The 17,040-nt window shown below is 33.6% G+C and overlaps 1 protein-coding gene across 1 annotated transcript in view; it reads left to right on the plus strand.

Annotated features, from left to right (window-relative positions):
- Positions 1 to 4,178: 4,178 nt before the first annotated feature.
- The window catches only part of LOC133545011 (tRNA selenocysteine 1-associated protein 1-like), a 39,296-nt gene continuing 26,434 nt past the window's right edge, over positions 4,179 to 17,040 (plus strand). The window contains exons 1-3 of the mRNA XM_061890296.1: positions 4,179 to 4,371; positions 8,599 to 8,696; positions 8,809 to 8,908. Of these exons, the coding sequence (XP_061746280.1) occupies positions 4,336 to 4,371; positions 8,599 to 8,696; positions 8,809 to 8,908 (234 nt within the window). The 5' untranslated portion in view covers positions 4,179 to 4,335. The remainder of the gene's footprint in view (positions 4,372 to 8,598; positions 8,697 to 8,808; positions 8,909 to 17,040) is intronic.

Here is a 17,040-nt window from a genome sequence, read left to right on the forward strand (position 1 = left end):
AGTTTAGTGTATAAATATGAAATAGATGTTTAGTGTATAAATATTAAATACATGTTTAGTGTATAAATATTAAATACATGTTTAGTGTATAAATATTAAATACATGTTTAGTGTATGAATATTAAATACATGTTTAGTGTATGAATATTAAATACATGTTTAGTGTATAAATATTAAATACATGTTTAGTGTATGAATATGAAATACATGTTTAGTGTATGAATATTAAATACATGTTTAGTGTATAAATATTAAATACATGTTTAGTGTATGAATATTAAATACATGTTTGGTGTATAAATATTAAATAGATATTTATGTATGAATATTAAATACATGTTCAGTGTATAAATATTAAATACATGTTTGTAGTAGATAGTACAGTACATATTAGTAGATAGTACAGTACAGTACATATTAGGAGATAGTACAGTACAGTACATATTAGTAGATAGTACAGTACATATTAGTAGATAGTACAGTACAGTACATATTAGTAGATAGTACAGTACATATTAGTAGATAGTACAGTACAGTACATATTAGTAGAGAACACAGTACAGTACATATTAGTAGATAGTACAGTACATATTAGTAGATAGTACAGTACAGTACATATTAGTAGAGACACAGTACAGTACATATTAGTAGATAGTACAGTACATATTAGTAGATTGCACGGTACAGTACATATTAGTAGATAGTACAGTACAGTACATATTATTAGTAGATTGTACAGTACATATTATTAGTAGATTGCACAGTACAGTACATATTATTAGTAGATTGCACGGTACAGTACATATTATTAGTAGATAGTACAGTACAGTACATATTAGTAGTAGATTGCACAGTACAGTACATATTAGTAGATTGCACAGTACAGTACATATTATTAGTAGATTGCACAGTACAGTACATATTATTAGTAGATAGTACAGTACAGTACATATTAGTAGATAGTACAGTACAGTACATATTAGTAGATAGTATAGTACAGTACATATTAGTAGATAGTACAGTACAGAACATATTAGTAGATAGTACAGTACAGTACATATTAGTAGATAGTACAGTACAGAACATATTAGTAGATAGTACAGTACAGTACATATTAGTAGATAGTACAGTACAGTACATATTATTAGTAGATAGTACAGTACAGTACATATTAGTAGATAGTACAGTACATATTAGTAGATAGTACAGTACATATTAGTAGATAGTACAGTACAGTACATATTAGTAGATAGTACAGTACAGTACATATTAGTAGATAGTACAGTACATATTAGTAGATAGTACAGTACAGTACATATTAGTAGATAGTAGAGTACAGTACATATTAGTAGATAGTACAGTACAGTACATATTAGTAGATAGTAGAGTACAGTACATATTAGTAGATAGTACAGTACAGTACATATTAGTAGATAGTACAGTACAGCACAGTACATATTAGTAGATAGTACAGTACAGTACAGTACATATTAGTAGATAGTACAGTACAGTACATATTAGTAGATAGTACAGTACAGTACAGTACATATTAGTAGATAGTAGAGTACAGTACATATTAGTAGATAGTACAGTACATATTAGTAGATAGTACAGTACATATTAGTAGATAGTACAGTACAGAACATATTAGTAGATAGTACAGTACAGTACATATTAGTAGATAGTACAGTACAGAACATATTAGTAGATAGTACAGTACAGTACATATTAGTAGATAGTACAGTACAGTACATATTATTAGTAGATAGTACAGTACAGTACATATTAGTAGATAGTACAGTACATATTAGTAGATAGTACAGTACATATTAGTAGATAGTACAGTACAGTACATATTAGTAGATAGTACAGTACAGTACATATTAGTAGATAGTACAGTACATATTAGTAGATAGTACAGTACAGTACATATTAGTAGATAGTACAGTACAGTACATATTAGTAGATAGTAGAGTACAGTACATATTAGTAGATAGTACAGTACAGTACATATTAGTAGATAGTAGAGTACAGTACATATTAGTAGATAGTACAGTACAGTACAGTACATATTAGTAGATAGTACAGTACAGTACATATTAGTAGAGACACAGTACAGTACATATTAGTAGATAGTACAGTACATATTAGTAGATTGCACGGTACAGTACATATTAGTAGATAGTACAGTACAGTACATATTATTAGTAGATTGTACAGTACATATTATTAGTAGATTGCACAGTACAGTACATATTATTAGTAGATTGCACGGTACAGTACATATTATTAGTAGATAGTACAGTACAGTACATATTAGTAGTAGATTGCACAGTACAGTACATATTAGTAGATTGCACAGTACAGTACATATTATTAGTAGATTGCACAGTACAGTACATATTATTAGTAGATAGTACAGTACAGTACATATTAGTAGATAGTACAGTACAGTACATATTAGTAGATAGTATAGTACAGTACATATTAGTAGATAGTACAGTACAGAACATATTAGTAGATAGTACAGTACAGTACATATTAGTAGATAGTACAGTACAGAACATATTAGTAGATAGTACAGTACAGTACATATTAGTAGATAGTACAGTACAGTACATATTATTAGTAGATAGTACAGTACAGTACATATTAGTAGATAGTACAGTACATATTAGTAGATAGTACAGTACATATTAGTAGATAGTACAGTACAGTACATATTAGTAGATAGTACAGTACAGTACATATTAGTAGATAGTACAGTACATATTAGCAGATAGTACAGTACAGTACATATTAGTAGATAGTAGAGTACAGTACATATTAGTAGATAGTACAGTACAGTACATATTAGTAGATAGTAGAGTACAGTACATATTAGTAGATAGTACAGTACAGTACATATTAGTAGATAGTACAGTACAGTACAGTACATATTAGTAGATAGTACAGTACAGTACAGTACATATTAGTAGATAGTACAGTACAGTACATATTAGTAGATAGTACAGTACAGTACAGTACATATTAGTAGATAGTAGAGTACAGTACATATTAGTAGATAGTACAGTACATATTAGTAGATAGTACAGTACATATTAGTAGATAGTACAGTACAGAACATATTAGTAGATAGTACAGTACAGTACATATTAGTAGATAGTACAGTACAGAACATATTAGTAGATAGTACAGTACAGTACATATTAGTAGATAGTACAGTACAGTACATATTATTAGTAGATAGTACAGTACAGTACATATTAGTAGATAGTACAGTACATATTAGTAGATAGTACAGTACATATTAGTAGATAGTACAGTACAGTACATATTAGTAGATAGTACAGTACAGTACATATTAGTAGATAGTACAGTACATATTAGTAGATAGTACAGTACAGTACATATTAGTAGATAGTACAGTACAGTACATATTAGTAGATAGTAGAGTACAGTACATATTAGTAGATAGTACAGTACAGTACATATTAGTAGATAGTAGAGTACAGTACATATTAGTAGATAGTACAGTACAGTACAGTACATATTAGTAGATAGTACAGTACAGTACAGTACATATTAGTAGATAGTACAGTACAGTACATATTAGTAGATAGTACAGTACAGTACAGTACATATTAGTAGATAGTAGAGTACAGTACATATTAGTAGATAGTAGAGTACAGTACATATTAGTAGATAGTACGGTACAGTACATATTAGTAGATAGTAGAGTACAGTACATATTAGTAGATAGTACAGTACAGTACAGTACATATTAGTAGATAGTAGAGTACAGTACATATTAGTAGATAGTACAGTACATATTAGTAGATAGTACAGTACATATTAGTAGATAGTACAGTACATATTAGTAGATAGTACAGTACAGTACATATTAGTAGATAGTAGAGTACAGTACATATTAGTAGATAGTACAGTACAGTACAGTACATATTAGTAGATAGTAGAGTACAGTACATATTCCATACAAATGATCAGTAAATGCTAACACCCCAATAAGTTTTTGAAAGTGTTTAAGTCGGGCTCCACCTTCATCAATTCTGCCAGCAACAAAGAAGAATACTCGCGGCTGTCCGCTGGGGGGCAATGTCGCACTCACACGTCGGCTGCCACCAACGAAGAAGAATACTAGCGGAAGTGTAAAAAACCCGAAGAAGAACACTAGCGGAAGTGTAGAAAATAGGGCAAATAAAGAAGTGATCTATTTGCTCCTCGTCAACGTTTAGATTACTTTTTAAAACAACATTTCAGTTTTTGTCACACTACCAAACCCTTCTTCGCCTCGGCCCCGACCCCTGCTACAAGATGGTGAACCGGCAAACAAGTCTGTGGATGGGTGATGTATGTTCACTGTTAGCTAGCTTAGCATGTCCACGTGGTTACGCTTTAAACTTCATATTTACACTAACATTTTCATACTAACACCATATTTACACTTGCATGTTCATACTAACACCATATTTACACTTGCATGTTCATACTAACACCATATTTACACTAGCATTTTAATACTAACACCATATTTACACTTGCATGTTCATACTAACACCATATTTACACTAGCATTTTAATACTAACACCATATTTACACTAGCATTTTAATACTAACACCATATTTACACTAGCATTTTAATACTAACACCATATTTACACTAGCATTTTAATACTAACACCATATTTACACTAGCATGTTCATACTAACACCATATTTACACTAGCATTTTAATACTAACACCATATTTACACTAGCATTTTAATACTAACACCATATTTACACTTGCATGTTCATACTAACACCATATTTACACTTGCATTTTAATACTAACACTATATTTACACTAGCATTTTAATACTAACACCATATTTACACTAGCATTTTAATACTAACACCATATTTACACTTGCATGTTCATACTAACACCATATTTACACTTGCATTTTAATACTAACACTATATTTACACTAGCATTTTAATACTAACACCATATTTACACTAGCATTTTAATACTAACACCATATTTACACTAGCATTTTAATACTAACACTATATTTACACTAGCATTTTAATACTAACACCATATTTACACTAGCATTTTAATACTAACACCATATTTACACTAGCATTTTAATACTAACACCATATTTACACTAGCATTTTAATACTAACACCATATTTACACTTGCATGTTCATACTAACACCATATTTACACTTGCATTTTAATACTAACACTATATTTACACTAGCATTTTAATACTAACACCATATTTACACTAGCATTTTAATACTAACACCATATTTACACTTGCATGTTCATACTAACACCATATTTACACTTGCATTTTCATACTAACACCATATTTACACTTGCATGTTCATACTAACACCATATTTACACTTGCATTTTCATACTAACACCATATTTACACTTGCATGTTCATACTAACACCATATTTACACTTGCATGTTCATACTAACACCATATTTACACTAGCATGTTCATACTAACACCATATTTACACTAGCATGTTCATACTAACACCATATTTACACTAGCATGTTCATACTAACACCATATTTACACTAGCATTTTAATACTAACACCATATTTACACTAGCATTTTAATACTAACACCATATTTACACTAGCATTTTAATACTAACACCATATTTACACTAACATTTTAATACTAACACCATATTTACACTAGCATTTTAATACTAACACCATATTTACACTAGCATTTTAATACTAACACCATATTTACACTTGCATGTTCATACTAACACCATATTTACACGTTTAGTTGGACCGATACATGGAGGAATACTTCTTGTCATGATTGATACAATGTTTGTACATGTCTTTAGTTGGAGCGATACATGGAGGAATACTTCTTGTCATGATTGATACAATGTTTGTACATGTCTTTAGTTGGAGCGATACATGGAGGAATACTTCTTGTCATGATTGATACAATGTTTGTACATGTCTTTAGTTGGAGCGATACATGGAGGAATACTTCTTGTCATGATTGATACAATGTTTGTACATGTCTTTAGTTGGAGCGATACATGGAAGACTACTTCTTGTCATGATTGATACAATGTTTGTACATGTCTTTAGTTGGAGCGATACATGGAGGAATACTTCTTGTCATGATTGATACAATGTTTGTACATGTCTTTAGTTGGAGCGATACATGGAGGAATACTTCTTGTCATGATTGATACAATGTTTGTACATGTCTTTAGTTGGAGCGATACATGGAGGAATACTTCTTGTCATGATTGATACAATGTTTGTACATGTCTTTAGTTGGACCGATACATGGAGGAATACTTCTTGTCATGATTGATACAATGTTTGTACATGTCTTTAGTTGGAGCGATACATGGAGGAATACTTCTTGTCATGATTGATACAATGTTTGTACATGTCTTTAGTTGGAGCGATACATGGAGGAATACTTCTTGTCATGATTGATACAATGTTTGTACATGTCTTTAGTTGGAGCGATACATGGAGGAATACTTCTTGTCATGATTGATACAATGTTTGTACATGTCTTTAGTTGGAGCGATACATGGAGGAATACTTCTTGTCATGATTGATACAATGTTTGTACATGTCTTTAGTTGGAGCGATACATGGAGGAATACTTCTTGTCATGATTGATACAATGTTTGTACATGTCTTTAGTTGGAGCGATACATGGAGGAATACTTCTTGTCATGATTGATACAATGTTTGTACATGTCTTTAGTTGGAGCGATACATGGAGGAATACTTCTTGTCATGATTGATACAATGTTTGTACATGTCTTTAGTTGGAGCGATACATGGAGGAATACTTCTTGTCATGATTGATACAATGTTTGTACATGTCTTTAGTTGGAGCGATACATGGAGGAATACTTCTTGTCATGATTGATACAATGTTTGTACATGTCTTTAGTTGGAGCGATACATGGAGGAATACTTCTTGTCATGATTGATACAATGTTTGTATATGTCTTTAGTTGGAGCGATACATGGAGGAATACTTCTTGTCATGATTGATACAATGTTTGTACATGTCTTTAGTTGGAGCGATACATGGAGGAATACTTCTTGTCATGATTGATACAATGTTTGTACATGTCTTTAGTTGGAGCGATACATGGAGGAATACTTCTTGTCATGATTGATACAATGTTTGTATATGTCTTTAGTTGGAGCGATACATGGAGGAATACTTCTTGTCATGATTGATACAATGTTTGTACATGTCTTTAGTTGGAGCGATACATGGAGGAATACTTCTTGTCATGATTGATACAATGTTTGTACATGTCTTTAGTTGGAGCGATACATGGAGGAATACTTCTTGTCATGATTGATACAATGTTTGTACATGTCTTTAGTTGGAGCGATACATGGAGGAATACTTCTTGTCATGATTGATACAATGTTTGTACATGTCTTTAGTTGGAGCGATACATGGAGGAATACTTCTTGTCATGATTGATACAATGTTTGTACATGTCTTTAGTTGGAGCGATACATGGAGGAATACTTCTTGTCATGATTGATACAATGTTTGTACATGTCTTTAGTTGGAGCGATACATGGAAGACTACTTCTTGTCATGATTGATACAATGTTTGTACATGTCTTTAGTTGGAGCGATACATGGAGGAATACTTCTTGTCATGATTGATACAATGTTTGTACATGTCTTTAGTTGGAGCGATACATGGAGGAATACTTCTTGTCATGATTGATACAATGTTTGTACATGTCTTTAGTTGGAGCGATACATGGAGGAATACTTCTTGTCATGATTGATACAATGTTTGTACATGTCTTTAGTTGGAGCGATACATGGAAGACTACTTCTTGTCATGATTGATACAATGTTTGTACATGTCTTTAGTTGGAGCGATACATGGAGGAATACTTCTTGTCATGATTGATACAATGTTTGTACATGTCTTTAGTTGGAGCGATACATGGAAGACTACTTCTTGTCATGATTGATACAATGTTTGTACATGTCTTTAGTTGGAGCGATACATGGAGGAATACTTCTTGTCATGATTGATACAATGTTTGTACATGTCTTTAGTTGGAGCGATACATGGAGGAATACTTCTTGTCATGATTGATACAATGTTTGTACATGTCTTTAGTTGGAGCGATACATGGAGGAATACTTCTTGTCATGATTGATACAATGTTTGTACATGTCTTTAGTTGGAGCGATACATGGAGGAATACTTCTTGTCATGATTGATACAATGTTTGTACATGTCTTTAGTTGGAGCGATACATGGAGGAATACTTCTTGTCATGATTGATACAATGTTTGTACATGTCTTTAGTTGGAGCGATACATGGAAGACTACTTCTTGTCATGATTGATACAATGTTTGTACATGTCTTTAGTTGGAGCGATACATGGAAGACTACTTCTTGTCATGATTGATACAATGTTTGTACATGTCTTTAGTTGGAGCGATACATGGAAGACTACTTCTTGTCATGATTGATACAATGTTTGTACATGTCTCTCACTGTGTTTAGTTGGACCGATACATGGATGAAAACTTTGTCAGGCAGGCGTTCCTTGCTATGGGAGAGTCGCCGTCTGGAGTCAAAATAGTTGCTCACAAGATGACAGGGTAAGATTCCCTGCTTCGCCCCTTCTGTAGTCCATTTGGGTGGAAGTGTAAACATTGACTGTGCATGAAGTATTTGCTCTTCTACATTTTGTTCAACTGTCTTCTTTTTCAGCGGTTCTGCAGGATACTGCTTTGTGGAGCTGGCAGATGAAGCAAGTGTTGATAGCTGCATCCAAAAACTCAATGGAAAATTGATTCCTGGATCAAACCCGGTCAGTCATTCTTTACTTCTGACTCGTTAATACAATCTTGAATAGAATATTAACTTCATGTCCAATAAGTGTATCTGACCTTCCTTAGGTTTATTCAACCTAATCATTCATTTCCAAAGAGCTAAGGACCGAGGGGCCGGACTTCTCCCTTCACTATTACTCTTTTTGTGTCACGCTCCAGATCATGAACACATAGTATTGTCTTATTGGTATTCCACAATATTGTCTTATTGTTATTCCACTTTGTGTCAACGCTCCAGATCATGAACACATAGTATTGTCTTGTTGGTATTCCACAATATTGTCTTATTGTTATTCCACTTTGTGTCACGCTCCAGATCATGAACACATAGTATTGTCTTATTGGTATTCCACAATATTGTCTTATTGTTATTCCACAATATTGTCTTATTGTTATTCCACTTTGTGTCACGCTCCAGATCATGAACACATAGTATTGTCTTATTGGTATTCCACAATATTGTCTTATTGTTATTCCACTTTGTGTCAACGCTCCAGATCATGAACACATAGCGTTGTCTTGTTGGTATTCCACAATATTGTCTTATTGGTATTCCACAATATTGTCTTATTGTTATTCCACTTTGTGTCAACGCTCCAGATCATGAACACATAGTATTGTCTTATTGGTATTCCACAATATTGTCTTATTGTTATTCCACTTTGTGTCAACGCTCCAGATCATGAACACATAGTATTGTCTTATTGGTATTCCACAATATTGTCTTATTGTTATTCCACTTTGTGTCAACGCTCCAGATCATGAACACATAGTATTGTCTTGTTGGTATTCCACAATATTGTCTTATTGCTATTCCACTTTGTGTCACGCTCCAGATCATGAACACATAGTATTGTCTTATTGGTATTCCACAATATTGTCTTATTGTTATTCCACAATATTGTCTTATTGTTATTCCACTTTGTGTCACGCTCCAGATCATGAACACATAGTATTGTCTTATTGGTATTCCACAATATTGTCTTATTGTTATTCCACTTTGTGTCAACGCTCCAGATCATGAACACATAGCGTTGTCTTGTTGGTATTCCACAATATTGTCTTATTGGTATTCCACAATATTGTCTTATTGTTATTCCACTTTGTGTCAACGCTCCAGATCATGAACACATAGTATTGTCTTATTGGTATTCCACAATATTGTCTTATTGTTATTCCACTTTGTGTCAACGCTCCAGATCATGAACACATAGTATTGTCTTATTGGTATTCCACAGTATTGTCTTATTGGTATTCCACTTTGTGTCAACGCTCCAGATCATGAACGCATAGTGTTGTCTTGTTGGTATTCCACAATATTGTCTTATTGTTATTCCACTTTGTGTCACGCTCCAGATCATGAACACATAGTATTGTCTTGTTGGTATTCCACAATATTGTCTTATTGTTATTCCACTTTGTGTCAACGCTCCAGATCATGAACACATAGTATTGTCTTATTGGTATTCCACAGTATTGTCTTATTGGTATTCCACTTTGTGTCAACGCTCCAGATCATGAACACATAGTGTTGTCTTGTTGGTATTCCACAATATTGTCTTATTGTTATTCCACTTTGTGTCACGCTCCAGATCATGAACACATAGTATTGTCTTATTAGTATTCCACAATATTGTCTTATTGTTATTCCACTTTGTGTCAACGCTCCAGATCATGAACACATAGCATTGTCTTGTTGGTATTCCACAATATTGTCTTATTGGTATTCCACAATATTGTCTTATTGTTATTCCACTTTGTGTCAACGCTCCAGATCATGAACACATAGTATTGTCTTATTGATATTACACAATATTGTCTTATTGTTATTCCACTTTGTGTCAACGCTCCAGATCATGAACACATAGCGTTGTCTTGTTGGTATTCCACAATATTGTCTTATTGGTATTCCACAATATTGTCTTATTGTTATTCCACTTTGTGTCAACGCTCCAGATCATGAACACATAGTATTGTCTTATTGGTATTCCACAATATTGTCTTATTGTTATTCCACTTTGTGTCAACGCTCCAGATCATGAACACATAGTATTGTCTTATTGGTATTCCACAGTATTGTCTTATTGGTATTCCACTTTGTGTCAACGCTCCAGATCATGAACACATAGTGTTGTTTTATTGGTATTCCACAATATTGTCTTATTGGTATTCCACAATATTGTCTTATTGTTATTCCACTTTGTGTCAACGCTCCAGATCATGAACACATAGTATTGTCTTATAGTTATTCCACTTTGTGTCAATGCTCCAGATCATGAACACATAGCGTTGTCTTTTTGGTATTCCACAATATTGTCTTATTGGTATTCCACAATATTGTCTTATTGTTATTCCACTTTGTGTCAACGCTCCAGATCATGAACACATAGTATTGTCTTATTGGTATTCCACAATATTGTCTTATTGTTATTCCACTTTGTGTCAACGCTCCAGATCATGAACACATGGTATTGTCTTATTGGTATTCCACAGTATTGTCTTATTGGTATTCCACTTTGTGTCAACGCTCCAGATCATGAACGCATAGTGTTGTCTTGTTGGTATTCCACAATATTGTCTTATTGTTATTCCACTTTGTGTCACGCTCCAGATCATGAACACATAGTATTGTCTTGTTGGTATTCCACAATATTGTCTTATTGTTATTCCACTTTGTGTCAACGCTCCAGATCATGAACACATAGTATTGTCTTATTGGTATTCCACAGTATTGTCTTATTGGTATTCCACTTTGTGTCAACGCTCCAGATCATGAACACATAGTGTTGTCTTGTTGGTATTCCACAATATTGTCTTATTGTTATTCCACTTTGTGTCACGCTCCAGATCATGAACACATAGTATTGTCTTATTGGTATTCCACAATATTGTCTTATTGTTATTCCACTTTGTGTCAACGCTCCAGATCATGAACACATAGCATTGTCTTGTTGGTATTCCACAATATTGTCTTATTGGTATTCCACAATATTGTCTTATTGTTATTCCACTTTGTGTCAACGCTCCAGATCATGAACACATAGTATTGTCTTATTGGTATTCCACAATATTGTCTTATTGTTATTCCACTTTGTGTCAACGCTCCAGATCATGAACACATAGCGTTGTCCTGTTGGTATTCCACAATATTGTCTTATTGGTATTCCACAATATTGTCTTATTGTTATTCCACTTTGTGTCAACGCTCCAGATCATGAACACATAGTATTGTCTTATTGGTATTCCACAATATTGTCTTATTGTTATTCCACTTTGTGTCAACGCTCCAGATCATGAACACATAGTATTGTCTTATTGGTATTCCACAATATTGTCTTATTGTTATTCCACTTTGTGTCAACGCTCCAGATCATGAACACATAGTATTGTCTTATTGGTATTCCACAGTATTGTCTTATTGGTATTCCACTTTGTGTCAACGCTCCAGATCATGAACACATAGTGTTGTTTTATTGGTATTCCACAATATTGTCTTATTGGTATTCCACAATATTGTCTTATTGTTATTCCACTTTGTGTCAACGCTCCAGATCATGAACACATAGTATTGTCTTATAGTTATTCCACTTTGTGTCAATGCTCCAGATCATGAACACATGGTATTGTCTTATTGGTATTCCACAATATTGTCTTATTGTTATTCCACTTTGTGTCAACGCTCCAGATCATGAACACATAGCGTTGTCTTGTTGGTATTCCACAATATTGTCTTATTGGTATTCCACAATATTGTCTTATAGTTATTCCACTTTGTGTCAATGCTCCAGATCATGAACACATAGTATTGTCTTATTGGTATTCCACAGTATTGTCTTATTGTTATTCCACTTTGTGTCAACGCAACAGATCATGAACACATAGTGTTTTTTTATTGGTATTCCACAATATTGTCTTATTGTTATTCCACTTTGTGTCAACGCTCCAGATCATGAACACATAGTGTTATCTTATTGGTATTCCACAGTATTGTCTTATTGTTATTCCACAATATTGTCTTATTGGTATTCCACAGTATTGTCTTATTGTTATTCCACTTTGTGTCAACGCTCCAGATCATGAACACATAGTATTGTCTTATTGGTATTCCACAATATTGTCTTATTATTCCACTTCGTGTCAACGCTCCAGATCATAAACACATAGTATTGTCTTATTGTTATTCCACTTTGTGTCAATGCTCCAGATCATGAACACATAGTATTGTCTTATTGGTATTCCACAGTATTGTCTTATTGTTATTCCACTTTGTGTCAACGCTCCAGATCATGAACACATAGTGTTGTTTTATTGGTATTCCACAATATTGTCTTATTGGTATTCCACAATATTGTCTTATTGTTATTCCACTTTGTGTCAACGCTCCAGATCATGAACACATAGCGTTGTCTTTTTGGTATTCCACAATACTGTCTTATTGTTATTCCACTTTGTGTCAATGCTCCACATCATGAACACATAGTATTGTCTTATTGGTATTCCACAGTATTGTCTTATTGTTATTCCACTTTGTGTCACGCTCCAGATCATGTACACATAGTATTGTCTTATTGGTATTCCACAGTATTGTCTTATTGTTATTCCACTTTGTGTCAACGCAACAGATCATGAACACATAGTGTTGTTTTATTGGTATTCCACAATATTGTCTTATTGTTATTCCACTTTGTGTCAACGCTCCAGATCATGAACACATAGTGTTGTTTTATTGGTATTCCACAATATTGTCTTATTGTTATTCCACTTTGTGTCAACGCTCCAGATCATGAACACATAGTGTTGTTTTTTTGGTATTCCACAATATTGTCTTATTGTTATTCCACTTTGTGTCAACGCTCCAGATCATGAACACATAGTATTATCTTATTGGTATTCCACAGTATTGTCTTATTGTTATTCCACAATATTGTCTTATTGGTATTCCAAAGTATTGTCTTATTGGTATTCCACTTTGTGTCAACGCTCCAGATCATGAAGACATAGTGTTGTCTTATTGGTATTCCACTTTGTGTCAACGCTCCAGATCATGAACACATAGTGTTGTCTTATTGGTATTCCACAATATTGTTATATTGGTATTCCACAATATTTCTTATTGTTATTCCACAGTATTGTCTTATTGTTATTTCACTTTGTGTCAACGCTCCAGATCATGAACACATAGTGTTGTCTTATTGGTATTCCACAATATTGTTATATTGGTATTCCACAATATTTCTTATTGTTATTCCACAGTATTGTCTTATTGTTATTTCACTTTGTGTCAACGCTCCAGATCATGAACACATAGTGTTGTCTTATTGGTATTCCACAATATTGTCTTATTGTTATTCCACAATATTGTCTTATTGGTATTCCACAGTATTGTCTTATTGTTATTCCACAATATTGTCTTATTGGTATTCCACAGTATTGTCTTATTGGTATTCCACTTTGTGTCAACGCTCCAGATCATGAAGACATAGTGTTGTCTTATTGGTATTTCACTTTGTGTCAACGCTCCATATCATGAACACATAGTGTTGTCTTATTGGTATTCCACAATATTGTTATATTGGTATTCCACAATATTGTCTTATTGTTATTCCACAGTATTGTCTTATTGTTAGTTCACTTTGTGTCAACGCTCCAGATCATAAACACATAGTTTTGTCTTATTGGTATTCCATAATGTTGTCTTATTGGTATTCCACGTTCAAAATGTTGGGCTCATTGGTGACAGCATTTGCCAAAAGAATCCCACATTTATTGGAATTCCACATTTTCAAGGCAATTTTTTGAACTTTCACATTCCCACAATATTTGCATGTTCCCTGCTAATATTAGTCAATTGCTAGCATACCAATGTTAGCATGTTCGCATGATAGTATGCTAGCTTTTTTAGCTATTGTTTCAGGCATAACCCTCAGACTCAGATGTTTTGGTATTAAATGCATACTTATTGGTGGCATGCTAGCATTAGCATATTAGCTTTTTTTAAGTTGAAATATTTACCTTTGATTGATTGATACTTGTATTAGTAGATTGCACAGTACAGTACATATTCCCTACAATTGACCACTAAATGGTAACACCCCAATAAGTTTTTCAACTTGTTTAAGTCGGGGTCCACGTTCATCAATTCATGGTACAAATATATACTATCAACATAATACAGTCATCACACAAGTTAATCATCATAGTATGTACATTGAATTATTGACAATTATTATTATTATTTAGCTCAGCCGTATAATTTGATACATGACACATGTTAACTGGTATGTCCTCATTTCTGTTACTTGATGCTACCTGGCCGGCATGCTAACTGTTAGCCGGCTCCAGAATTCACACCCAATTTCCTCTGCAATTGCAATTATTAGTTTTGTAGAGTGTTTGTATTCATGCAAAGTGGATGTTTGAGGTTTGTGCGTATATTTGGTTGTAGTTATGGAATTTGGAAGAAAAAAACCTCTCCGATATAAAACCGGAGTGAGCTGCTGTTTTGAAAGACTCTTTTCAAGAGCTCTGGTGTTTTTAATGGAATCTGCTGGCCAAATGTTAGTCAGTTCCAAGTCTTTTCAACTGAACTTGCAGCCCGTCTGATGCCATTCTTAGTTAGGCTGCTTTTGGCGCTTCACATCCCGCTGATGCTTCTTGTAACGTGTTGGGATTTATTTTGGTTTTGTGAAATTATCCACAGCTTCTTAGACATTTGTTCATTACAAATCTTTACCACTAATGAGCTTCTGCCAACAATTCAAGCATATTTGAACATTTCAAATGACGGTTATGGTGAGCAAAATAGGGTGTTATCACATGTGCTGTTAGAAAAGCCACTATTTTGCATATTTTGTGTGACCTTTTTAGCAGTTTTAATGGCTAAGCTTTTATTTTTTATAAATGTTGGCTTGAAGTGTAGCACTTTAAAGGAGAACTGCACTTTTTGTCAAATGTTGCCTATTGTTCACAATGATTATGAAAGACATGATGACAGATGGATTTTTAGAAAATGAATTGTGTTGACCCTGTGATGAGCTGGCGACTTGTCCAGGGTGTACCCCGCCTTCCGCCCGAATGCAGCTGAGATAGGCTCCAGCACCCCCTGTGACCCCAAAAGGGACAAGCAGTAGTAAATGGATGGATGGAATGGTTTATATTGAATAAACATAAAAACAATGGGAGATCCACTATTCCCCTCATAAAAGCCGATAAATAACCTTTCAAAAAGCGCCACCAATACTCCATTTACATTTTGTGACTTGAATATTAAGCAAGTATTAGTGAAGTTGTTATGAGAGCACTAACGCAGACAAACTATTTATGGTGGCAGCGTGTGTGGTCTGCTGCTTCCTGTAAGTTTATTTCACATCATAAATCATGCATCTCACCTGGACAGAAGATGCCTGAGTAGGTATTCTGACAAGTTGGTACACTTTGACAGCCATTTAACTGAGGAGAACCACACAAAAAGGGCTTATTCTCACTCTCCCTTCCTTCCACTCATTCTTCATCTAATTGGGAATATATGAACATACTAGTAGTCAGCATCCTAATGACAGCAGTAAGGGATGTTTTATTGTGTTTGTTGGCTCTCAAGTCTGCAGTGAGAAAAGAAAAAGTGAACCTTGTGATGCGTTTTTGAAATGATCAATCAATCAATGTTTATTTATATAGCCCTAAATCACAAGTGTCTCAAAGGGCTGCACAAACCACAACGGCATCCTCGGTAGAACCTTGGAGAGGACAGCATATGTGGGCAACACATATGTATTATTTCAGTTTTGTGCCCAAGGGAGTGATTTTATTGAACACTATATTATTTATACAGCTATAGTGATCACAGAGACAGGTTGTTTTTGTGTTACTGTATATATTTGTTTTTCTGACAAATCCCACTTAATATACTTTGGGTAACAACTGTCAATATTTTTATTTTTATTTATTGTTTTAAGGGGGTAACAGTCAATATTTATTAGATTTTTTTTTTTATATAATAAAAGTGAGCTTTTGTTCAACCAAATATTGTTTTTTTTTTTTCCATGTACAACAACTTATCTGGACTCGATAAGAGAATCGATAAGGAATCAGTTCGATAAGAGGATTTGATGAT

The sequence above is a fragment of the Nerophis ophidion genome, linkage group LG28 (assembly GCF_033978795.1).
Source record: "Nerophis ophidion isolate RoL-2023_Sa linkage group LG28, RoL_Noph_v1.0, whole genome shotgun sequence".
Classification (NCBI taxonomy): Eukaryota; Metazoa; Chordata; class Actinopteri; order Syngnathiformes; family Syngnathidae; genus Nerophis; species Nerophis ophidion.